Source organism: Nomascus leucogenys, chromosome 18 (genome assembly GCF_006542625.1).
Source record: "Nomascus leucogenys isolate Asia chromosome 18, Asia_NLE_v1, whole genome shotgun sequence".
NCBI lineage: Eukaryota > Metazoa > Chordata > Mammalia > Primates > Hylobatidae > Nomascus > Nomascus leucogenys.
In genome coordinates, this window is record NC_044398.1 from 33,860,071 (window position 1) to 33,885,121 (window position 25,051).

The following is a 25,051-nucleotide window of genomic DNA, read 5'->3' on the forward strand; positions in this document are numbered from 1 at the left end:
AGTCACAGAGGAAGTTGATGAGAAAAGAAAACTTCTGCGAAGCCCAAGCCCCACCAGGACTTAGGTACCCTGGGAAAGCCTCAGGACAACCTGGGGGAAAGACACTCCTGTCCCCCACGGTGTCCTGTCCAGGACCCGGGGCCGCCAGCAAAGGGGGCGTGGTGAGCGGGGAGTCCTCTTGTCACACCCTCCTGCCCCCGCCCGCTGCTGGGAGCCTGTCACTCCGCTCTGCGCCGCTAATTGGTCTCGTCAGGCGGCCCGCAGGAGCAGATCCGAGCCGTGTCATCCTCTTAGCGCCCTCACGCCACCCGCCGCTCCCGCCCCGTGCCCCCTCCCGCCGCGGCTGCAGTCGCAGCTACCCCCATTGTTGTCTCTGCCCTCCCCGCGGGCCCAGGGCATGCTCCGTGCCCCTGCGCCAGGTCTCGGCGGCGGCAGGCGACACTCCGCGCCGGCGGAGACATGAGGCGCGGCCGGTGGGCCGCCCTGGCCCTGGGGCTGCTGCGCCTCTGCCTGGGTGAGTGGCCGCTGGGCCGCGCTGGCCGCGTGGATGGCGAGGGAGGTGGGCGCCGGCGTCACCCAGGTGGCCACAGGGGCATGGCCCTGGACCACTTCCAGAGTGGGACTCAGGCTGGTGGACGGGAGCGGAGAAGTCCTTCCATCTTCCTGGCCCATTCGGTAGTGGGGAGTGGGGTAGCGGAGTAGTGGGGAGCTCTGGGGCGCTTCTCCAGAGCTGGCATCCTAGAGCCCCAGGGTTTGGCGTCCGGACCCCCGCTGCTCTCCGCTTGCTGGGAAGCAGAGCTGTAGGCTTGGTGGCAGCTCCGATGCTGCGTGGGGCAGGGGATAGTGCCCCGACTCGCGGCGTGACCTTGGCTGGGGCACTCTGAGCGCGGGTGCAATCTGCCCATTGATGAAGGAGGGGTTGAATTGCTACTTGGGTTCTAAGCGCCCACATGCTACGTGTCCCTGACAAGCCCGAGCCCACCGGGGGTGGAGTGGGGGTCAGGGGCATCCTCTGGGCGGCGCCCCAGGGGGGTACCTCGGTGCACTTGGGTTCGGGAGGCAGAGCGCCCTCCTGCCCAGTAGCTGGGCCTGACGCGGGACCGCGCTGGTGCGAAGCTCTCTCCTGGTGTCTGGGTGTCCGTTGTCTGGGTGTCCGTCTGTTCTGTGTTCTTTTCCCAGCTCAGGCCAACTTCGCGCCCCACTTCTTCGACAACGGGGTCGGCAGCACCAATGGAAACATGGCTCTGTTCAGCCTCCCAGAGGACACCCCTGTAGGTGAGTAGCCCTGGCACCGGCTGCCGATAGGTCTCCCTGAGGGGTGCAGGCAGGCTTAGAACACAAAGTGCCCCAGGCACCAACCCAAGTTGCTGCACGGGCCCGGGGGCTCCTTATTTGCTTCCCGAATTCCCCTGGGCAATGGCAGGAAAGAAGGTCATTGCTGCCATGGCGACTTAAGTCTGGCCAGTCCTGGAGACCAGTGCTCCTGCCCACAGGCAGGGTCACCCCGCCAGGCAGGCAGCTACAGCGGCCCCTTATGGCTGTGTGACCTTGAACAAATGTATTTACTTCCCTGAGCCCCAGGTCTCTAGGCTTTAAAACGGCCTAAGAACATCCAGCTTGCTGAGATATGCAGAGAGAGGGGAGGAGAAAAGGGAGATTTCACACTCCCTCTCCCTCACTTTGTGGGCATTGGGAACCCGGGGAAAAGGGAGAGCAGAGCAAAGCAGGCACCTCGCTCAGAAATCCCTGCAGAACCAGGTCCAGGCATCGGGGACAGTGGTGCACTGTGGGTTACCCCTCCTGCCTTAATGGCTGCTCCCATTTCCCCTTCCCTGTACCGAGGAGCCCCTCAATCTTGGATCCTGAGAGAGGAGTTATTACCAGGCTGAGCAGAACATAGGCACTACCGTTAGGCACAGCAGACCTGCACCTGCTCTGTAACCCATGTTATAGATTACAATCTGGAAAGTGGCTGATCATCACATCCACCCGCTGTGAAGAATAAACGTACAAAGAGGGAAGCAGCCAGCAGGGGTGAGGCCAGCAATGAGCACAAAGTTCAGGGCAGTACCTTTGGCACTGAGTTGAATAGTCACTTTATAAACAGCTGAATCGTTGGTCCTGAGCAGCTGCCACTTTTAGGAAAAGTTGGGTCTCAGATTCTATGTCTCTCCACTGTTTTTCCTTCCAGGCTCTCACGTATACACCCTGAATGGGACAGACCCTGAAGGAGACCCCATCTCCTACCACATCAGCTTTGACCCCAGCACTAGAAGCGTCTTTTCTGTTGACCCCACTTTTGGAAACATCACCTTGGTTGAAGAGCTGGACAGAGAGGTACGAGGAGGTGTGGGGAGTGCTGCGGGGCCACTGCCTGTAGACAGGCCTCAGTGGGCTGAAGTTCCCCTAGAGCACATTGGTTAGAACCTCTCCGCAGAGTAGGGGATGAGGGGGCACACCCCAGGCACATCCACTCTGTGAAATCTCTGGGCCACTTCCCATCAGCAGAGTGGGCTTCACTTTCATACTCCTCGTTCACACAGAGCAAAGAGTGGGCTCCTTTAATGAGCACCTGCCAGCCCTGCTAATCTTTTAAGCATGTTCCATTAAAAATAAATCCGTTTGCACTTTGAGGTTTCTGAAAGAAACCTCACAACGTGATTTTTCAAGCCTGTCCTGGGAAAGGCACAGGAACTCAGAGCAGGTCAAGGCTGGAAAGGGTGGTTGGGAGTGAGTCTGAGTTTGGCAGGGCTCCTCCACTGTACACATTTGAGAACTTGCAGGCGACAGGGCATGGGCTTTTTCAGACCGCACAGCAGCCTGGTGTGTGGCTAACTGGACCTCAGCTGTGGGGATGCTGCCAGCTCTGGTGACAGCTTCCACTAGTTGCAGGACAGGGTAGAGAAAGGAAAGGGAGGTCTCAGGGACTGCTGTGGGGACACAGCGGTGGAGCCTGACTGTGCTGCCAGTACCCCACTTCCTGGCACCCGCGGGATCTGGCAACATCCGATACCCCACCCCACTGAGGTCTCACCATATCCTGGGAGCACTGAGACACCATGGATATGAACCTCTGCAGAGCCCTGGAATGTGGAGAGGTGTGGAGAGAGAAGGGGAGAAAAGGGAAAAGAAAGAGGAAAAGTCTTTATGGGACCTTGAGCACACTAAGGTCGACATCTTGCCTCACTGTGGCAGGAGAGTATTTTCTGTTGGAGCCTCAACAGAGCCTCTGGGTCTCTGAGTTTATAAGAACCCCAGACACAAAAGTCCCAAAATAAGGTCTCAAGCATGGGGAGAGGCAGCTTTCTACTCTGCCAGGAATGCTGTCGCCACCACTCACCCTGCTCCAGGGATCCATTGGCATGCCCTGGCCTCCTCTGATGGGTGCGTGGGGCAGGGAGAGCTCCACCCAGCCACGGGGGTCCTATGGCGTGTCAGACTCCTGGACGCTCACTCAGTCCCTGTGCTTCACAGAGGGAAGATGAGATTGAAGCCATTATCAGCATTTCTGATGGCCTGAATCTGGTGAGTGCACGCCCAAGACAGTCCCTGGCAGCCTGCAGTATTTGGGCCTGAGAAGGGTGAGGCTGGCACGATTCCTCCCCAAGTCTTCATGAGGGCTTTTCTGCAAGTTTAAGCCGGGGCCCAGCAAGACCTGCCCAAAGTGCCCACAGGAGAGGGCTGCAGCAAGGCTAGGGGGAAGGAAGGAAAAGAAGGAATGGAGAGATCAGGCTCTCTGAGCTGAGCTTCTAATGGGTCTAACCCACATTCCACAGCATCTCCTCAAACTTGCCCTCCCCATCTGCCTCCCCCACCCAGGTCTTGGCCTCCTGCTCAGTCACCTGAGCTGAACACCCCACAGCAACCACTTTCTCTCAGCGATCATCAGTGCTCCCTGGATAACTCAACAAACCCCAGGGGCCTACTGGCCTCCAGGCTCCCCGACCTCAATTGCCTCTGAAGTTGTCACTATGGAACAGAGTCAGATCTGCCCACTCTGAGGCTCAGAAGGCACTAACATCTGGCTTCCGCCACTGGCAGGATGAAAACTAAGCTTCTGTCTTGTGTTCCAGGACTCCTCGTTGGGCACCATCTGCCTCACTGCCTTTTCTCTCACATCCACCCCATCCAGGCCACAATCTAGCCATAAATCTACTTCCATCCTCAGCTACCATGCATTTCACTCCTCTTTGCCTTTGCACATGCAACCCCTTCTTCCTGGCACACTCTTTCCTTCTGGCAAACCTGCCTCATGGATTAATTCTCACTCCTCTAAGAAGCCCACCTGCTCTCCACCACCACAGCCCAGGAACTCTCAACCCCATCGGATGCATTTACACAGGCCATGTGTGTGCGCTGGTGCAGTGCAGGGGCCCCACCCTCAGTGCCTGGCATACTGCTGCTATCACCTTTAGGAGATCATAAAGTGTTTTTTAATATGCTGATCTTTGCCCTGATATCCAAGCCACCATGACCACTGCAAAATAACACACCATCAGACTGTCTTCTGCCTCCAGGATGAAACACAATGTTTGGCACTAAGAGGCAGCTTAATGTTTATTGCATTAATGAATAAAAGAAGGAAGAGAGGGAGAGAGAGAGGAGGGATGGGCAGAGACGTGTACCTTGGAGTGATAGAGGTCACTATCCATTCATCCCTCAGAAGGTCTCATTGCACTGGCTCTTGACCCCTCTGCCCCTTCTCAGGTGGCCGAAAAAGTCGTGATCCTGGTGACCGATGCCAATGACGAGGCGCCCAGGTTCATCCAGGAGCCTTATGTTGTCCTGGTTCCCGAGGTGAGTGAGGAGCCGCTAGAGGGGCTGATTGTCCCACCCAGGCCCATACTCTACCCCTCACCACGTCTTTTTGCTCCAATTTCCCTTTCCCTTTTTCCTGCACCCTCTCTGAGCCCAGCCCCCACTGGATGCTCACCCATTTTATCCTCAATTGTTCACCCTTTTTGACACTTCACTCCCCGACCCCACTGCTGCATGCCCCTATGCCTCTGTCCCCCTGAGAATGCTGTCACTGTCTCTGACCCTCCCCTGTGGCTGTGACCCCCTCAGGACATACCTGCTGGGAGCATCATCTTTAAGGTTCATGCGGTGGACAGGGACACGGGCTCTGGAGGGAGTGTCACCTACTTCCTGCAGGTAAGGCGGGACATACAGGACCTAACCTGGGGCTGGGCCAGAGGGGACACCTAGATGGCCCCTAACTCCATTGCCCAGGCCCTTAGGTTGGTGCCTCTACGATTCCCGAGGAGTACTTGAAGGGGTGGGATGGGCAGGAGGGGATGTGAGAGGGACAGAAGCCTTCTTCCCCTGATGGGCTCATCCTGGCGTCCTCTAAGTCAGCCTGTCCCCTCCCTCTTCCCACGTCCCCAGGACCCTCAGCCCTCCACATCCCCAGCCCTTTCCCCAGGGGCTGCCACATGGGTGGAGAACCCCGTGTAGGCCCAGAAAGGTCAATAGAAAAAAGAGCAGAAGAGACAACACTGAGAAGAAGCAGAGCTCTGATGCCCCTAACGACACAGGCCCAGAAGTCCCCTGGACTGCACGGGTGCTGGAGAGACCCCACCCCTCACCACTCGAGTGACCTTCAGGGTGTTATCTAACTTTCCCAGCTCAATTTCTTCATGTATCACATGGGAGTGATAAAAACACATCCTTGTTGCATTGTTGTGAAGACTACATTCCTGTAAAGTCCCCAGTAATAGCACCTGGCACAAGCGCCTGACACTACCCAGCCAGAAGGGCCCCCAGGGACCCCACCAGAGGCCGGTGCTCCCTGCCTGCCTCCTTCAGGCTGCACGCTTTCTCCCCCGATGCCACGCTGCCTCGGACTGGCCCGCAGTCACTTGCTTGGTGTAGGGTTTGAAGGTCCCAACGTGTCTCTCCTTCACTGTGGTTTTTAACCCCTGGCTCCCTCCAGGTTAGATCACTCTGCAGACATTGCCACCTGCTGGACCCTCCAGGCCAGGGCTTAGCCCAAAGCTGAGTCCAAGAAAATTTGTTTTCCAGCTGAGCAGGAGGAAAAACAAAGGCCCAAAAGGGAACGTTGTGTTTTTGACTGAGGGTGTGGGAGGGAACGTCCCAAGTCCTATGAAGGAGAACCTGGGACCAGAAAAGCTGAGTGTTCTGAAGCAGGAACCTCAGCCCTGAGGCCCTGTGACAAGGGGTGGTGAGGACCCCCTTCAGAAAGCAGAGCGGGCATTCCTGGGTCTGGCCTGCATTCTTGCTGAGGTCCAGCCGGCCCCTAATTCTTACAGAACCTGCACTCCCCATTTGCCCTGGACCGCCACAGCGGTGTGCTGCGCCTCCAGGCTGGGGCCACTCTGGACTACGAGAGGTCCCGGACCCACTACATCACCGTGGTTGCCAAGGTAACACAGCAGGACAGGGGAGCATCCAGTCTCTCCTCAGCCTTTGGGTTGGAACCCAATTAGGTTCTACAGGGGAGTGGGGGCAGTTTGGAGAGCAGGAGACATGATGAGCATGGGGAAATAGGGAGCAGCTGCTTGGAATCTTTCCTGCCTGGACATATTCTCCAGGGAGGCTGGGGTCTGTGGGCTGCGGGAGGGCATATGCCTCCTCGAAACTAATGGGCCAGGATCCCCTAGGTAAGACTAGGTGGGATGGTCAAGAGAATGGCGTCCCCCTCAGATCCTCAACAGCATGGCCTCCAGGCACCTCCCTCTCGCTGGCCAGGCTTGCTCACCCACCTCCTCCTCTCTGTGTGCCCAATCACCCCTTCTGAGCCTCAGTTTCCTCGTCTGCCCATCCCTGAAGCTCAACTAATACGAAGCTCAAATATGAAGCTCAACCTCCTATTTCTGAAGTGTGTGGTGTGGGAAACATTGGAAGCCAGCAGGTGCCCACCAAAGCTTCTTCCCCCACAAACAGCGCAAAACCCCAGCAGTCCCTCTAGGCCCAGCACTTTGTTTTGCAGGCAAGCCCCTGCTGGTCACAGCCTGGCTTACAGGCCATCCCACTGCAGCCTCTACCAGGAGGCCCGAGTCAGCCTCGCCTCCCCACAGCTGCGCGGGCTGGGCTGGGTGCACATCTCCATTACGATGCTCGGTGCGGGGCCCAAGCCCTGCTGTTGTGGGTCCCTGACACTCAGCACAGGCCAAGCGCGGAGTAGATCCTCAGGAGGTGCTTGAGGCTTGGTTTCTGGCTGGGAGGGGGAATTTAGCTCTGAATGCCCCATCTCCTGCCACTCATCTGATATGATTTCTCTGGAGAGAGAACTAACCCCACTTGCAAAGGAATGGTGGCACTTTAACATTCCCAACACCCCTGTGAGAGGAGAATTATCTCCGGGTGACACAGGAGCAACAGAAACTTGGAGAGCACAGCTGGCCTCACAGCCATAACGGGGCAGAAGCCAGGTTCTCACAGATTCTGTCCAATTCCACATCCCAACTTGTCTTCACTCTCCTTCTGTGGCCCCCGATTCTTCCGCAGGATGGAGGTGGGAGGCTTCATGGGGCTGATGTGGTGTTCTCAGCCACCACCACGGTCACGGTCAATGTGGAGGATGTTCAGGACATGGCCCCTGTCTTCGTGGGCACACCCTACTACGGCTACGTGTACGAGGACACCCTTCCGGTGGGTGGCTGTCCCCCTCAGCCAGCGTCCCCTCCAAATGCCTCCTGCCCTGACACTTGTGATTTTAGGGACCCCCTGCTGGAGATGGCTGGGCTGGCCCCGGTTGCCCTCCTCACACAGAGGCCAGCTCTGGACTCACTCAGCCTCAGACCATGAACTGGCCCTTTTGCCCCCAACTAGACCATGAGCTCCCCGTGGGCAGAGACCAGGCTGGAGCCAGGCCTCGCTAGGCCACAGCTTAAGAACTCTGTGCAATTGAATTGCTTTCTCAATTTGCATTTGTCTGATTATTCTTGACTTTTTTTTTTGGAAACGGAGTCTTGCTCTGTCCCCAGGCTGGAGTGCAATGGTGCAATCTGGCCTCACTGCAACCTCTACCTCCTGGATTCAAGCAATTCTCCTGCCTCAGCCTCCTGAGTAGTTGGGACTACAGGCGCACACCACCATGCCCAGCTAATTTTTTGCATTTTTAGTAGAGACGGGGTTTCACCATGTTGGCCAGGCTGCTCTGGAACTCCTGACCTCAGGTGATCCACCCACCTTGGCCTCCGAAAGTGCTGAGATTACAGGCGTCAGCCACCACGCCCTGCCTATTATTGACTTTATAAAGCAAAAAGAAACACTTTTTGAGGACCCAGTGGTGGAGACGGGCTCAGAGTGAGGGAGAGAGATGCTGGACTGCTCTGGATGGGGGCTGCAGTGTGGGCCAGGGTAGGCCCAGGCCATCCCACTGAGGAGCTAAGGGGAGGAGGTGGTGCTGAAGGACAGGGCTGAGGGTAGGCTCCAAGGGAGGAGGCAGCACCTGGGCTGGGTTAAGAAGTAGCCTGGAGTGGACCAGAGAGAAGGGACTGTGTAGGGGGGCTTAAGAGAGGACGACAGGCAGAAGTCAAGCAAGACTTATACAGTTGGGGCAGCCCTACCCCCAAACCCTTCCAGCAGCACCAAAGGCCCACAGGATAAAATCTTAATTCTGGGACCTCGCATTTGAGGCCTGGCCTCTCTCCCACCTCTCCCTTCATGCACTTCTGGGATGGGATGAAAGCAAAAGATGGAGAGGGCAGTGAAAGTAAGGCTAGAGAGTAGGGAGCAGTAGAGGCAAGGGCTGAGTGTGGTGTGTGGGCCAGAAGGTGGTGCAAGAGGCCTGAGAATCCCTGGGCAGCCCAGGTACTGACTCCTACCAGCGAGGAAGAAGCAAGGGCTCAGGCTATCCCCCCAGCCCTGGAGGCCAGTGGATGCTTCGAGCCCCCTGCAGAGGAGAGCAGGGCTATGCTCCACGGCCACATAGAGGCCTGACCCTTTCCTGAGTGGGGGTAGCACCTCCTTTTCATCATGGGGACATTGTTTGGGGAGGGGAGGGCCCCCATATTGCCCATCAGGCAGCGGCTGCTCCTGTTTCCCCCAGGGCTCGGAGGTACTGAAGGTGGTCGCCATGGATGGAGATCGGGGCAAACCCAATCGAATTCTCTACAGCCTTGTGAATGGTGAGTCTGAGCAGCTTTAGGGGCTGCAGCTTTGACTCTCTAGGTGACCACAGCAAGGTTCCCCAACCTCTCTAGATCCCATCTCCCTCACCAGGAGTACAAGATGTATGGAGAGGAAGGGCTGTGCCCAAGACAAGCAAGTCTCTGGGTTGTGTGCTTCGGCCCCTGCCTGTCATGATATCCAACAGCCAAGAGGGCATGTGGCAGGGGCGCTGAGAGCAACACAGAGGTGCTAACCCATGCTCCCCTCCCCCTGGGTATTTGCTCCTTGATGGGAATGCATGGCAACATTTCTCACACTTTTTAGGTGGCTATGTATTTTCCTCATTCTTTTTCATTGTTATCCCACAGCATATAGCTGAATTAAATGAATCAAATGCAGTGGTGATATGGCATCTCCCTAGTGCTAGCCCTATATATGGACAAGAAAACTGAAGTTCAGAGAAGCTAAGTAGGTATCCCAAGTTTCCATCATTGTATTTGAACCTGAGCCTGCTAGCTCCACAGTCTGTGCTCTTTGCACAGCTGGGCAGCAACTGAGCCACATGAGCTGTCCCTAGGCTAGGCCAGGCATCAAATCTGGTGCCTGGTGCCAGACGTGTGCATGTCTATATGCCCCAGCCTTTCTCTAGGACATGCCTGTGCATACTCACTTTCCAGCAGCTCACATGTGGGCTGCCAGCCTCCTTTCCCCAGCCTCACAGGACCTCAGCTGCCTTCCCTCCCATCACCACTGCAAACCTTTGCCCAGTCCCTGAGCACCCACCCCATCTCCTGCCTGCACCCACCAAGGGATCCAATATTTTTATTTTTCGCTGGGCCTGCAAATTAGGTAGCTGGTCCTACCCAAGAGCAATAAGAAGCCATTAGAAGGTTTTCAGCAGGATTACAGCTACTTGGAAAGTTCACCTGGCTGCTCACCAGACCAATGGGGTTCCCAAATTTGGAGAGTTGGGCCAACCAAGATTTTCAGGATCCACTCCACACCCTCCCTCTCCTCTCTTTATTCCCTCCCTCCTGTCCCTTCTTTCCCCCCTCCCCTTCCATGTCCCTCTCTCACTGTATGTCCTCCTGCTTCTTTTCTCTTTTCTACACACACACACACACACACACATGCACACATGCACATATAGTATTATGCATAAGAAAAGGGACACAATATGGAACGTGGGAGCTGGACAGAAGTGAGTTCAAGTCCCAGATCTGCAGTAACTGTGTAGCCTTAGACAAGTTACTTAGCCCCTCTGAGACTGTTTCCATGTTGACAAGACACAGATGACGGGATTCCATTCTATGAAGGCTTCCTTAGGCAATGCAGGAGGAGCCTGCGGCACGACTCCCCTGTGCCTCCCTGTGGTCCTGTGCAGAACTTCAGGGTGCATCTCTCTGACAGGGAGCGATGGAGCCTTTGAAATTAACGAGACATCTGGAGCCATCTCCATCACTCAGAGCCCGGCCCAGCTCCAGAGAGAGGTGTATGAGCTGCATGTACAGGTACCCTCCCTCTAGCTTTGTCTTCCCTGCCCACCTTTGGCCCTGGAAGGCTATAAAGGTGATGAGACCCAGGCCCTCTTTCCTGGGGTCCATAGTCTGGGGAAGGGGCTAGATGTTGTTCTAAAGAGCACCAGTGCCAGACATGAACTCACAAACAGGGAGTCACAGAAAGGCAAGAGGAGGTGCGACTGAAGCAGCAATGCCTGAGTATGGGTGGGATCCTGCAGGTGCATGCTGCCAGAGGTGGGCATTGGGTGGGTGGGGGTGGAGTGAAAGCATTCCAAGCCAGGAAAGTGCAGCAAGCCCAGGCTGGAGAGGAGAGAACTGATATACTGGGGGAAAAACAAGGAGTCAGGTGAGGCCAGAGCAGAGAAAGATGGGCAGCCTGGAGAAGGAGGAAAGGTGGACTCCCAGGCTGGGGCCAGAGGAGCAAAGGTCCTGAATGGGAGGTATGGATCTGTCGCTAGAGCTGGGCATGTGACCTGTGAAGTCACACAAGGACTATACTTAGGAGGATCCCACACTAAACTTAATGCTCGCTGTCTGCTGTCTTGGAATTCTTAATAATTTCACCAAGGGATCCCATATTTTTATTTTTCGCTGGGCCTGCAAATTATGTAGCTGGTCCTACCCCAGAGCAATAAGGAGCCATTGGAAGGTTTTCAGCAGGATTACAGCCACTTGGAAAGTTCACCTGGCTGCTCACCAGACCAGTGGAGTTCCCAAATTTGGAGAGTTGGGCCAACCAAGATTTTCAGGATCCACTCCCGGGCATAGGAACTCAGTGTTTGGGGCAAACCCAGGAATCTGCATAATATAAGCACCCAGGTAATTCTGGTACCAGTCCCAGCCAGAATTTGAGAACTCTGGTCTCAACTTGGGTTCAGAGGGAACTAGATGAGAGGTAGAGCCATCGGCCAAAGTAACAGAGGAAGAGAGCCTGTGGGGCTGAGGGTAGGTGGGATGGAAGAAAGGGACAAATTGAAAAGTATGCATGAGGCAGATTGCACAGAATGAGGAAATTGGCTGATCTTGAGGGAAAGGGATGGGAGAGGGATAGATGAAGCCCAGGTGGTCCCGTGCCATCAAGAGTACAGAACAGCAGGCAAGTGAAGTAGGTGAGGAAGGATGCATTTGAAGGCTTGAGGGACATGCAAGTTCAAACATCGAAACTTGGGCATACAGGTTGGGAATTGTGGGAGAGAATCAACCTACAGGTAGCTGTGGAAGGCATGGGAGGGAATAAAGGCACCCAGAGGAAGAAGAAGAGAGAGGACAATTGACCAAGCACAGCTGCGGGAGCTGTGTGAAGAGGCTGAGAGTGAGGAAGAGGAGAGGGGCAGGTAAAGGAAACCCAGGAGGGATCAGAGAGGTTGAGGAGAAGACGGAGAGAGCAGAGTCACATTGCCACGGGAATAGAGCACTTGGGAAGGAGAAAGAGTAGCAGTGCCAGATACAGTGTGGAAGTCAGGGTGAAGTATCTGAATGAGGGGTGGGGTGAGAATCAAGAGGGACAGCAGTGAAAGTGTGAAGGAGCGGAGTCCAGGTAGGGTTATTTTAGGATACATAAGACCAGAGCATGCTTACAGAACAAGGGAAAGGTGGTCTTGAAGAGGTTCGTAGGATATCTGCCACATGGTTCACAAGGTGCCTATGGGCTCTTTGCCCTGGCTTTGTAGGCTGCATTAGTTATCAGCTGCATAACTAATTATCCCAAACTTAGTGGCTTAAAACAATACACATTCATATCTCATAGTTTCTGCAGTTTGGGACTCCAGGCTTAGCTTGGCTGGGTCTTTGGTCTCCAGGTCCCTCACATGGTTGCAATCAGATTGTCAGCCAGGACTGGGGTCTCATCTGCAGGCTTGACTGGGAAAGGATTGGTTTCCATGCCCACCCAATTATTGGCAAGACTCAGTTCTCTGTGGGCTGTTGGACTAAGAGGTTCAGCTCCTTGCTGGCTGTTGGCTAGAGGTCACCATTAGTCTCTGTCAACTGTAGCTGCCTGCTTCATCAAAATCAGCAAGAGAGAGAGTTCACAAGACAGATGTTACAGTCTCTTGTCACGTAATCATGAAGTGATAGCTTGCCATCTTTGCCATATATTATCAGTTAGAACCAAGTTGCTAAGCCAGGACACACTCAAACGGAGGGGATTATACATTCTACAGGGGAGGTAGGAGCTGGACCATCTGAAGGGTCCACCTGCCACACAGCCATAGCCACTTGTCCCCATCCCAGGTGACCGAAATGAGCCCTGCTGGGAGCCCAGCTGCCCAGGCCACTGTCCCAGTCACCATCAGGATTGTGGACCTCAACAACCACCCGCCAACGTTCTATGGAGAGAGTGGACCCCAAAACAGGTTTGAGCTGTCCATGAATGAGCACCCACCCCAGGGAGAGATCCTGCGGGGCCTCAAGATCACCGTCAATGACTCCGACCAGGTGTGTGGTCCTGCCCTCCACTCTGCCTTCTCACAAACGGTATGGGGCCGAGGTCTCAAAGCTAACTGGGTCTGCATCAACCTGCTCTGCGTATGTAGCCTGGGCCAGGTGGGCCACAAAATGAATGAAACAAGAAGTTGTAACCAAGGGGGAGAGGAGGGAGAGTAACCAATCAAAGACTATCTGCTTAGCCTAAAGGCACTCACGGTCCATTCAGAAGGAAAAGTCAGATGCAGAAACTCTCTTAATAATATCTCCCAGGGTTAAGGGCATGTGAAGACTTCTATATAGTATGAATATGAATTTCTATTATCATTCATCTTCCTTGTTTCCACTCTCCAAATTCTCTAGGGAGCCAATGCCAAATTCAACTTGCAGCTGGTGGGACCCAGGGGCATCTTCCGAGTGGTTCCACAGACAGTCCTGAATGAAGCCCAAGTCACGATCATTGTGGAGAACTCAGCTGCCATTGACTTTGAAAAGTCCAAAGTATTAACCTTCAAGGTCGGTGGTGCCCTGAGTTCACTGCCCTGAATAGGAGGGTCCCAGGAATTCATACCAGCATCTTGATTCATTCCTGAGGGGTCTCTTGTCACTCTCTGCCCTTCCTGGCTCTACTCTTTTCTTCTCCAACCCTCTGCCACTCCTGCAGATTGCTCACAGATCCAGCCTCACTGAGCTTCCTGGCTTCCACACCACAACCAGCCCCAGGAATGCAGGTGGTGGTGTGGGATCAAAGGAAAACTACCAATATAATTTGCCATGTTAATAGATTGAATAAACTATTTTATTATCAAGATAGATGTTTTATCACATGCCTTGACACTTGTCATCTCTTCTGATAACAATCTTAGCTGAAGAGGAAAAAAATACTTCTGTGATATCATTAGTAATTATGTAACATCATAAATGTATTATGAAATGCATATTATATATGAACATACATAATATGTTAATAGGAAAAGTAAATACTTCATTGACATTATTAAAATTATCTTATTTATAATTATACACATATACACATACTGTCCTATAGCCTGCATCATGCTTAAAAGTAAAATACTATTATAAAAGCAATCCATGAAATTGGGAACAAAGCATGGATGCCTGTTATCACCACTATTATTTAATACAATACCTGAAATAACATTGTTCCTGGATAAGGAAAGGAAATAAGAAGTTCAAACTTTAGAAAGGAGGAGAAAAGACAGTCATTATTTGCAGGTGATGATTGTTTGCTTAGAGAATCTGACAGAAAAGACAAAGAAAAAAAAACTGTTAGAAACTCAGCAAAATTGCCAACATGGCTGATTACAAAGTTAATGCACAAAATCCAGTAGTTTTCCTACATACAAAAAATAATAAGAAAATATGGGATAAAAATTATCTTTTACAATAACAACTAACACATAAAATTTGTAGGAATTACCTTAAGAAATATGCATCATGCAAATGACGAAAAATGCTAAATTTTACAAAAAGGCATAAAGAAAGAGATGTAAAGGCATACCTTGTTTAAAAAGTTCAAACTCTCCTTAAGTTAATAAAGAATTTGGTTGGGCGTGGTAGCTCACGCCTGTAATCCCAGCACTTTGGGAGGCCGAGGGGGACAGATCACTTGAGCCCAAGAGTTTGAGATCAGCCTGGGCAACATGGCAAAAGCCCATCTTTACAAAAACTACAAAAATTAGCCAGGCATTGTGGTGCACGCCTGTAGTCTCATCTACTTGGAAGACTGAGATGGGAGGATGGTTTGAGCCTGGGAGGCAGAGGTTGCAGTGAGCTGAGATAGTACCACTGCACTCCAGCCTGGGCAATAGAGCCAGGACTCATTTTTTTGTTTTTTGGTTTTGGTTTTGGTTTTGGTTTTTTTTTGTTTGTTTTTTGGTTTTGTTCGTTTGTTTGTTTTGAGATAAGAGTCTCACTCTTTCCCCCAGGTTGGAGTGTGGTGGTGCAATATTGGCTCACTGCAAACTCCACCTCCCAGATTCAAGTGATTCTCATGCCTCAGCCTCCTGAGTAGCTGGGATTACAGACACACACCATCACACCCGGCTAATTTTTGTATTTTTAGTAGAGACAGGGTTTCACCATATTGGCCAGGCTGGTCTCGAACTCCCGACCTCAGGTGATCCACCCGCCTTGGCCTCCCAGAGTGTTAGGACTACAGGCGTGAGCCACTGCGCCTGACCCATTTTTTTGTTTGTTTGTTTTTATTTTTTTAAAAAAAGAATTTAATACCCCCAATTAACTCTTCCCTAGAATGTCCTTTGGACAGGTGGCAACAAGGCTTGACAAAATTAAACTGGTTTTTATATGGGCTAATAAACTTATAAGAATAGTTAAGACAATTGGAACTGGAAAGGATATGCAGCTCAGTGGAACAAAACAAACTGACCCCAATACAGATGGAAATGATAAGAAAGCTGGCATTACAAGCCAATTGATGGGGTAGGGGAAGATGCCAGGCTCTAGAGGTGACACTTACAGGAATAGCTGGTTGGCAGCTGCGAGGAAGATTGGGAGACATGGCAGATGGATGCCAGATCAGTCCTGGGGAGATGAGGTGGGAAGGCTCTCCGCAGGGTGAGTGCCCACCCAGACAAGTCCCCATTTTCCCCCCTTCCCAGCTCCTGGCTGTTGAAGTGAACACCCCGGAGAAGTTCAGTTCCACAGCGGATGTTGTGATCCAGCTCCTGGACACCAATGACAATGTCCCCAAGTTCGACTCCCTCTACTACGTTGCCAGGATTCCTGAGAACGCCCCAGGGGGCTCCAGTGTGGTGGCTGTCACAGTGGGTTGGGGATGGCCCAGGGACTGGGTGGGATAGGAGGCCTTGTGAAGCCAGACAAATCTGGAAGGTCATTGCAGTTTGAGTGGCAGAGCCCACACTCATTAGCTGTCCTTGGAAAAGCTACTTGCCCTCTCTTAGCCTCAGTGTCTTCATCCATATGATGAGTATTACAACACCTCACAGGACTGTAATGAGGATATATGTGTAAACAACAATCACAGGGCACGGGACCCATCTCCTCTTCCTCATTTATAAAGGAGGGATGAATGTTTTCCAGATCTAAATCTCTTGGCTGTTTCAATACTTAAAACTTCTTGGAGGAAAACTAGGGATCCCGGGCAGGTCTCTCCACCAATTTCTCCCCAGTTGGGCAAACCCCAAATCCCCTTGCTTTGTGGTTGAAAGCACCCCTCAGAGCATGGGAGCTGCCAACATACCGTGACAAAGAGGCACGTGCCACCCAGGGCTCTTTCTCTTCCAGGCTGTGGATCCAGACACAGGACCCTGGGGCGAAGTGAAATATTCCATCTATGGGACTGGGGCAGACCTGTAAGTAGATCCAGAATCCAGGACAGGGCCTTGGGCAAGGGGATTGGAAGGCTGAGGGTGGAGGAGGTCTGTGGCAGAGGCAGGAGGGGCCTGGGAGGGACAGGAGCCTGGGTGAAGAGGAGTGGAGAGAGGCAGTGGAAAGCTGAGGCAGAGGGTGAGGAAGTTCAGGGCCCAGGACCTCAGGAGCCAGGCAAGCAGGGCTGGCTGGGGAGGGGGCAGGCCATAGGAAGAGAGAAAGACTATAACTGGAGTTGTTAAGCTGGATAGTGACAGATGGGTGAGTCCACGTGTGGATCTACCTCACTTAGACTGCAAGGATAGGAAAGAGCAGGTGGGACACTTTGGAGGAGCTGCATGACACCTCACTGCTGCTTCAGGAGGCAGCTCATTATTGCAGGCATATGTGTGTATGCACATATGTGTGTATGCGTGCACACCCATGCCTATGCGCTCTGCCTGGCAGCTTCCTGATCCACCCATCCACTGGGCTTATCTACACCCAGCCCTGGGCTAGCCTGGACGCTGAGGCCACTGCCAGGTACAACTTCTATGTGAAGGCAGAGGACATGGAGGGCAAGTACAGCGTAGCTGAGGTGTTTATCACACTGCTGGATGTCAATGACCACCCCCCTCAGTTTGGAAAGAGCATTCAGAAGAAGACGATGGTGCTAGGGACCCCAGTGAAAATTGAGGTGAGTTTTGGAGGCAGCTGAGCTCCCCTAAAAGCCTGGGTCCAGCAGCTGCAAGAGATACTGGGGCATAAGAATTTCATTGAAGATAAAATTTTTTGGCTTCCCACCATGGACAAAGGACTTTAAGACATTTTGTGTATCCCCATCCCCACCTCAACAGAGAATTAAACTCTGAGAAAGAAGACATTGCTATTCAACAAATGAAAAAAACAGGCCAGGTGGGTTAAGTGATTGGCTTGCCTTCACATAGCTGGTCTGCCTGCTTTCGAAAGAGTGGTTTTCTCACTGCACTTTGTCATTTTGCCGATGTGGCAAAAAGGATGAACTCTGAAACCCAGCAGACTTGACTTTGAATCCTGACTCCCTTTCTTATACCTCTGCATCCATGGGAAAGCCACTTTGCATCTAAGCTTTCGTTTCTGCATCTGTAATATGGATTCACCAATATTTGCTTCCTAGACTTGTTCTGAGAATAGAACCGGGTAGCCCATGTGTAAGGCCTACGTAGACCCTGGCTTATAGGAGGGCATGCGTTCTATTCCTTTCCCAACTCAATCCTCTTAAAACAGGATCAGGACCATTTCCCATCAACCCAGCAAGCCCCATATGACGTGCTGATTTAGCCAGTGTACACAAGGATGGTCCCCAAAGCCCAGCTCTGTCTGTCTCTCCCTGTGCACAGGCCATAGACGAGGATGCAGAGGAACCCAACAACCTGGTGGACTATTCCATCACCTATGCAGAGCCCGCCAACGTGTTCGACATCAATTCCCACACGGGGGAGATCTGGCTCAAGAATTCCATCCGCTCCCTGGATGCCCTGCACAACATCACACCTGGAAGGGACTGCCTATGGTCCCTAGAGGTGCAGGCCAAGGACCGGGGCTCCCCATCCTTCAGCACCACAGCCTTACTCAAGATTGACATCACAGATGCTGAGGTGAGTACAAAGCCATGGTCAGGAAAAAGGGGTCAGCAGGCCAGCTCAGACCTCTCTGCAACGTGGGCAGAGCGAGAAGGACCATCTCCAGGCTTCCTCCAAAAGACACTCAATGTTATCAAAGGCAGCCTGTGCCATCAAACACACAGGCTTTGGAAGCGGGTTGAGTTTCTGGTTCAATACTTATTAATGGTGTGACTTTGGGCTTTGCTAGCCTCTGTTACCTTTCCTGTAAGATGGAGATAAGGATGTCTCCTTCACACGGGTGTTGAAAAGCAGAGTGAAATCATTATGTGTAGCTCTCAGCTCAGTGTCTGGCAGAAAAGTAGTCACTTAAGAGATTCCTGATACATCTGGGCAGATGGACCCCCTCCCCCACTTGCCACAATCAAAGGCAAGTGATCTCCTACAATCTCAAGGACAGACTCCAGCTAAAGCAGGAGTTCTGAATCCAAAAGAGGTTGTTCGCATTGCGTTCTGTCTGAGCATATTGTACTAGAGAGTGGTCTGCACCATGCTGGGTCTGCGTGCATTTTTCTGGAGAGCTGCATGCATCATGTTCTCTCTGTGTGCATTTTCCTGGACAAAAGCCCATAGTGCCTATCAGATCCTCAAAGGGACTCCTGACTCCAGAAAGTTTAAAAACCATTAGGCTTAAGGAAGCACACGCCTACTCTGTACTCCAGGGATCAGGTGGGAACAGCTGAGTGCAGACAGTGGCTTTCTCTTTCAGACCCTCTCCCGGAGCCCCATGGCTGCCTTCCTGATACAAACCAAGGACAACCCCATGAAGGCCGTGGGTGTGCTGGCCGGCACCATGGCCACCGTAGTGGCCATCACTGTCCTCATCTCCACCGCCACCTTCTGGCGCAACAAGAAGTCTAACAAGGTCCTGCCAGTGCGGCGGGTGCTCCGCAAGCGGCCCAGCCCTGCGCCCCGCACCATCCGCATTGAGTGGCTCAAGTCCAAGAGCGCCAAAGCCTCTACCAAGTTCATGCTCAAAGAGAAACCTCCCAATGAGAACTGCAACAACAACAGCCCAGAAAGCTCCCTGCTCCCGAGAGCTCCGGCTCTCCCTCCACCACCCAGCGTTGCGCCCAGCATTGGCGCAGCCCAGTGGACCGTGCCTACCGTCTCTGGCTCTCTCACTCCGCAGCCGACCCAACCCCCACCAAAACCCAAAACTATGGGAAGCCCCGTCCAGTCAACTCTGATCTCTGAGCTCAAGCAAAAGTTTGAGAAGAAGAGTGTGCACAACAAGGCTTACTTCTAGTGTGTTCCCTATGACCCCCCATCTTTCCTCCACCCCGACCCCCACCACCCTGCTGCTCGGACTATGCTCCCCTTCCTCTGCTCCTTAAGGTCACTGACCCGTTTTGTACAATGGTATAATTCCCACTGTCCTCATCTCTACCGCCACCTTCTGGCGCAACAAGAAGTTGCGCTCTGACAGGGCTCTAGACAGGGCCTTGGGCAAGACATTGGGCTATAGGATGCAACTGGCAAATACTTCCCCGTTACTCAAATCCTTGGCACTACTACAATGCCCTCCATTCTTCAGGGCTGGGAATTGACGAGAAGCCAGCTCTATGTGTCTTCTACTCACCCATCCCAGACCTCACAGTCCCTCAGGTTCTACTGGAATCTCATCATCATCCTTAGTCAAGCAGCAGGGCCCTGGCCACGTGGAGCAACACTGACTAGAATCTGGATCCTGAGGCCTGCAGCTGAGAGCAGGAGCAGGAAAAGGAGGCTCAGCACTGTCTCAGGCTGGAGGTCAGCGAATTTCGTGGGCTGTAGGAAAGCAAATGTAGGTAAGGGGAGAGCAAAGATGCACGGAAAACACACTGACTGAGGGACTGTGCCGGGATGCATTTGGAAAGATAGAGCATTCTGTCTGGGCAGAGACTGTGGACCCTGGTATGCCCACGTGGGACCAGGGACACAGAGGTAGAAGATGGGCCTCGCCAAGAGTGAGGGCAGATGTCTCCAGCCAGGACTGCCCTGAGCCCAAAAATGTCAAAGCTGGAGCTATAGAGGCAGCCCTAAAGGCATCTAGAAGAGCATCAGGGCCACTCTCTGAGGAGCTGCCCCACCAGCCATCCTTGAAGAGACAATTCAGGGCAGTTGATGAATATCAGGGCTGAGATGTGGGGAGACTTCCATTTTTATCCAGCTCTTCTGCTCACATCGCGTAACCTTGGGAAAGCTGTTTAAAGTCACTGATCATCCTCTTCCTCATCTGTAAATGAAGAAAGTAAGCCCTGTCTGCCTCACTTGCAGGTCTAGGGTGAGGATTGAAGAAAATAGTGGTGATGGGGGCTTTAACCAAGTGCAAAGCGACACGAATGCAAAGTATTTTTCTGCAGCCCAGTTCTCTGGATGCAGCTCTTCCAGAAAGTATTAGGAGCCTCACAGCTACTCTGCCAGGCACCCCAGCAGACACTGTGCTAGGCTTAGGGGCTAGCACTGGATGATGGCCTGCCATAACTCACACACCTCTCCTTCCGTTCTTCCCTCACCCCATCCCCACTGTGGTCCTGGCCAGCTACCGTCAGAGAGAACCAGAGCTCCAGGTCTCCAATTTGCCAAGATGAAGAAAATGAGTTCCCAAGAACGGGAATGCTTTGCCGGAGGCCACACAGCAGGTTGGTAGCAAGGATCTGATCTAGCCAGGGCAGAACTCATCAGCTTGTGACAACCTTCCCCAGGAGAGAAGTCATACAAGGCCTCTGGGGTTAATACAAATAGGTTATGCCCTCCTTTAAGGAACCTGCTATCAGGAAATCTAGGTGTGTGCACAGAGAGAGAAAAGTAGAACAGTTCTTTGCATTTGACTCCACTCACCAACAACGCTTCTAGAATACAATGGTGATTTTATTTAAAGAGATTGTATGCACATGTGGCTTTCCTGATTTCTGAGTCTGTGTTTGGAGGTGTTACTGAGATGTGCCAGTGTGCAGAATCTTAGCTGGGGTTTCTATAGTCCCCAACTTGAACAGCGTTAAGCAAGAGGTGGACTCGAGCAATCCAGGAGCCCAGAGTGAGCAAACAAGTACTTTCCAGCCTGTGTTTCAGGAGAGGACTGTGCTGGATCATGCTTGCCCTCCACAGGGAATACAGCATCCTTACAGCTTGCATGCAATGAACCTCTTTTGTAAATGGAAAATAAAGTCTGTTACCCAAAGGACATGCTGATCCCCTGCTCCCTGCTTTCATTTGTGTTTGCTGACCTGTGGAGACCAGTATTTCTGACACACAGCCAAGCTTAACTTGCCTCCTGGCTCCTTCAGCGGGTGGCTCCATTCTTTGACCCCCAGATCTGACTCTAATGAAGGCTGAAAAATTTTGTCCAAATTGCAATGCATATATCTTGAACAGCAGGACATTTGCAGACCTTGTCTACTGGACTTTTCTCCCAAACAGGACAAGCCCAGGCAGGGCTGCATGGAGAGGAATGGAACCTGGAGCTAGAATTAATTGCCCATTCTCCCACCCTACCAGTGCAGCCCGGCAAGGGCAGGAATTGGGAGGCCTAGGGTGGGCATGAAATCTTGGGAAGCACTGTTGTCTCTCAGACAGTGGTCATAAAGACCTCTGGGCTGGAAGCTCAGGCTTGCAAGTGGATCCGGGACCGAGGGTGGTCTCTTGGACAACCCCAGGAACTTGAACCAAGGCAGAGCCAATCTTGCAAACTGGCCATGGATGGGGAAGTGCCCAGTAGCCAGCATGAGCCACACTAGGAAAGTGAAGGAAGGTGCAGCCAAACTTAAGGCACTGGCAAGTGTGGTCAGCACTGGAGGAGACCCCGTCAGTGGGGTGAGGCCAGCCAAGTCCCTGTGTTACGAACGATGGGCCAAGGGGCTGCCTGCTCAGTCCCAGCAGGACAGGCAGAGCTCCAGGCTGGCACCATGGTAGGCCTCCAGGGAAAGAGCTGGGAGGCAGGAATGGCACACTGGGCAGGCTTGCCTATTCCTGGCCCTGGGAATGGAGCTGTAGCCTCATGGACAATAAACGGATGTGACTCCAAGGGCTCTGCAGAGTCATTTTCCTCCTGCGGCTGAGCTCAGATCTTCCAATCACATGAAATAACAAAGTGCTTTACAGTTTGACAGCCCTAGGTCTGAATTCTGGTTCTGCCATTAATTGTGACTTTGGACAAGAGGTCAAGTCTCTCCGGGCCTCACTTTCCTCATTAACACATGGTGCAAAGTATGGTTGCAGAGAGGATGAAAAGAGCTAAGATATGTGAAGTGCCTAGCACCGGCTTTGTATCTACTTACACAAGCTTAGTAGACACTTGCCGTGACTGTGGCCCACATACTGGAACACCATGTCTTGAAAGAGAGGACCCCCTCCATGCATCATCATCCTCCGGGATGTTTCCACCCACCTGTAGGTCCAGAAGCTTTTACTTCGTGCTAGGAGAAGAGAAGAGAGCGGATCCAGAGGGAAATGGAGGACAAGGCAGATGCCGCAGCATCTGTGGCCTGTGCAGCTGGCAGCCTGCATTCGGGCATCGACATTCCAGGGCAGTTAGGAACAATGAGATGTCCCTAAGAACTTGTGGAACTCTGTCCTCAAGCAGCTGTCCCTCAGAATCCAGCTGGAAAAGTGTGTTCAGAGCTGGGAAGGAGCCACCATGCTCTGCTTCTCTAAGGATTTCGGCAATTCTATTTTTAGGAACTGAAGGCGTTGAGGGAATCCAAGGCCAGTCCACCTGCCAGGGGTATTGGCATCTGTTGACAGGCAGTGGCACATCCTGACAGTCTTCAAGGGCCTTGGCCACCAAGGGATGGAGAGGGAGAATGGAGAAGATGCCGTATGAGGAATGAGGCGGGAGACTGGCATGTGCCACATGGAGGACCCCTTAGGAGACTTACAAACAACCTGGGGAGGGGTTCTCTGAAGGGCCTAGTTTCCAGAATTAGGCAGTCATGGCTTAAGCTACCATCATTTGATCAATAAAGCAGAGTAGCAACAGGCTGATATTGGGGACATTGGTTTGATGTTATAAAATCATGCACATGTACCCCTTTTGAGGCCTGAATGAGGTTCAGTTGCTTATTCATTTCTCAATAATTTACTCAGCCATTCCTAGGGTGACAAGTTTGGAGTATATCATCTGTGCCAGGCTCTCTTCTAGGTGTTAGGTGTATGTCTCTAACAAGATAGAAGGAAAGAAGAAAAGAAAAAGAACAACATTCCTCTCTTAAATTGTTAATCGCCTGGGCTAGGGAGTCTTCATTTTAAAAGCAAGTAGCCCTGCTTACAAATGTCTCCTCAATCAAAGGCATTTGCCTTAAACTTGTATGGTCTAAACTCTAAATAAATAAACTTCTCAAGGGCATGACAACTATATCTGAAACTGTAGCATCTTTTCAACATGAATTAAACATAACATATGAAGGATATTAGCCTAGATATCATCTTATTACATATATATATATATTTATAAGTATACACATATATAGTCCTAATAAGATCTGATATTCCAAATGGCCCTGTCTATGTGCTGAGTCACATTCAAAGAAAGCACAAACTGATGTAGGTGCGTGAAATGATGGTAACATTTATTATTGTGACATTTTCTGAGGGTTTACTATGTGCCAAGTATTGTTCTGAGAACTTTACATGTTAAAAAAAAAAAAGCCTCGTATAATTATCAGAATAACCCTATGAGGTAAGGACTGTTATTATCCCCATTTTACAGGTGAGAAAACTAAGGTAATATTATTACTCTATTTTATAGGGGAGAAGACTAAGGTACATGAAAAGAGAGTAACTTCCCCGGTACAAAAAAGCCAGTAAGAAAACCAAAATTTAAGCCCAAGAAACCACATTCCTGCCAGGGTCTATTCTTGCATCCCCACTGTGAAATTGCCTTATTCAATCTGAGTAACGGGAATCTTTACTCTAGGGTTTTTCAAGGGGCAGCCCAAGCATCTTAAAAAGTATCAGATTCTCAGAAATCCTCCCTAGACCATTTTCCCTCTCCCTAAATTTCTATGTTTACAGAAGCAGCTGAATACTGCCCTGCCCACCAACATGCTCCTGGCTCTCCCGCTGCACTGCTTGCCCCTCTTCCACAGCACTTCCTTCCTCCTGACCCCTCCGTCTCATGTGCACCACCAAGCTTCTTTTGCTTGGTGTGAAGGTCTGAACATCCACTCTCACCTTCATGGTAGCCCAGGCTATTTCATGACGGCGGCACCCTCAAGATCCATAGACCACTGTATTAGTTCGTTCTCATGCTGCTAACAAAGACATACCTGAGACTGGGTAATTTATAGAGGAAACAGGTTTAATTGACTCACAGTTCAGCATGACTGGGGAGGACTCAGGAAAGTTACAATCATGGTGGAAGGGGAAGCAAACATGTCCTTCTTCACATGGCAGCAGGAGAGAGAAGAATGAGAGCTGAGTGAAGGGGGAAGCCCCTTATAAAACCATCAAATCTTGTGAGAATTTACTATCATGAGAATGGCATGGGGGAAACTACCCCCATGATTCAATTACCTCCTATTGGGTCCCTCCCATGACATGTGGGGATTATGGAAACTACAATTGAAGGTGAGATTTGGGTGGGGACATAGCCAAACCATATCAAACCCCCTTGATGCTACGGAAGGAAGTACACAGAGGCCAAGAGAAGTACAAGTTCTTTTCTTGCTCCAACCACTTTTCTTCAAAAATTTATCATAGGAAATTCCACATAAATAAATTATCTACTACATTACACGTATGTGTGTGTTGTACACATGTGCATATCTAAATATATATATATATATGTCCATATAATTTTAAAATATCTGTTCTTAGGAGTGATAATAACGTTGTGGTTATGTTTTTTAAAACTTCATCTGTTAGACCTCAAGCTAAAACATTTACAGGTAAACAGGTGTGAAGCTTTGTACTTGTTTTAAAACACTCCAGTTAAAAAAATGTTGAGGGCAAGGACAAGATGAAATAAGCTTGGAAAATGTTAAAACCTGCTGAAAGTGACAGAAGAGGAGGAATGAGATTCTCTCTACTTTTGGC

At 51.6% G+C, this 25,051-nt stretch overlaps 1 protein-coding gene across 1 annotated transcript; it reads left to right on the forward strand.

The window, feature by feature from the left end:
* Positions 1–235: 235 nt before the first annotated feature.
* CDHR1 (cadherin related family member 1) lies at positions 236–23,369 on the forward strand. The gene is made up of 17 exons (XM_030798494.1): positions 236–514; positions 1,180–1,275; positions 2,192–2,337; positions 3,475–3,525; positions 4,708–4,797; positions 5,068–5,154; positions 6,273–6,386; positions 7,471–7,614; positions 9,017–9,095; positions 10,489–10,589; positions 12,831–13,034; positions 13,386–13,538; positions 15,665–15,829; positions 16,311–16,378; positions 16,842–17,070; positions 17,753–18,010; positions 18,744–23,369. Exons 1-17 carry the CDS (start codon positions 460–462, stop codon positions 19,281–19,283), a joined length of 2,580 nt encoding a protein of 859 aa, XP_030654354.1. The 5' UTR covers positions 236–459; the 3' UTR covers positions 19,284–23,369.
* The last annotated feature ends 1,682 nt before the right edge of the window (positions 23,370–25,051 follow it).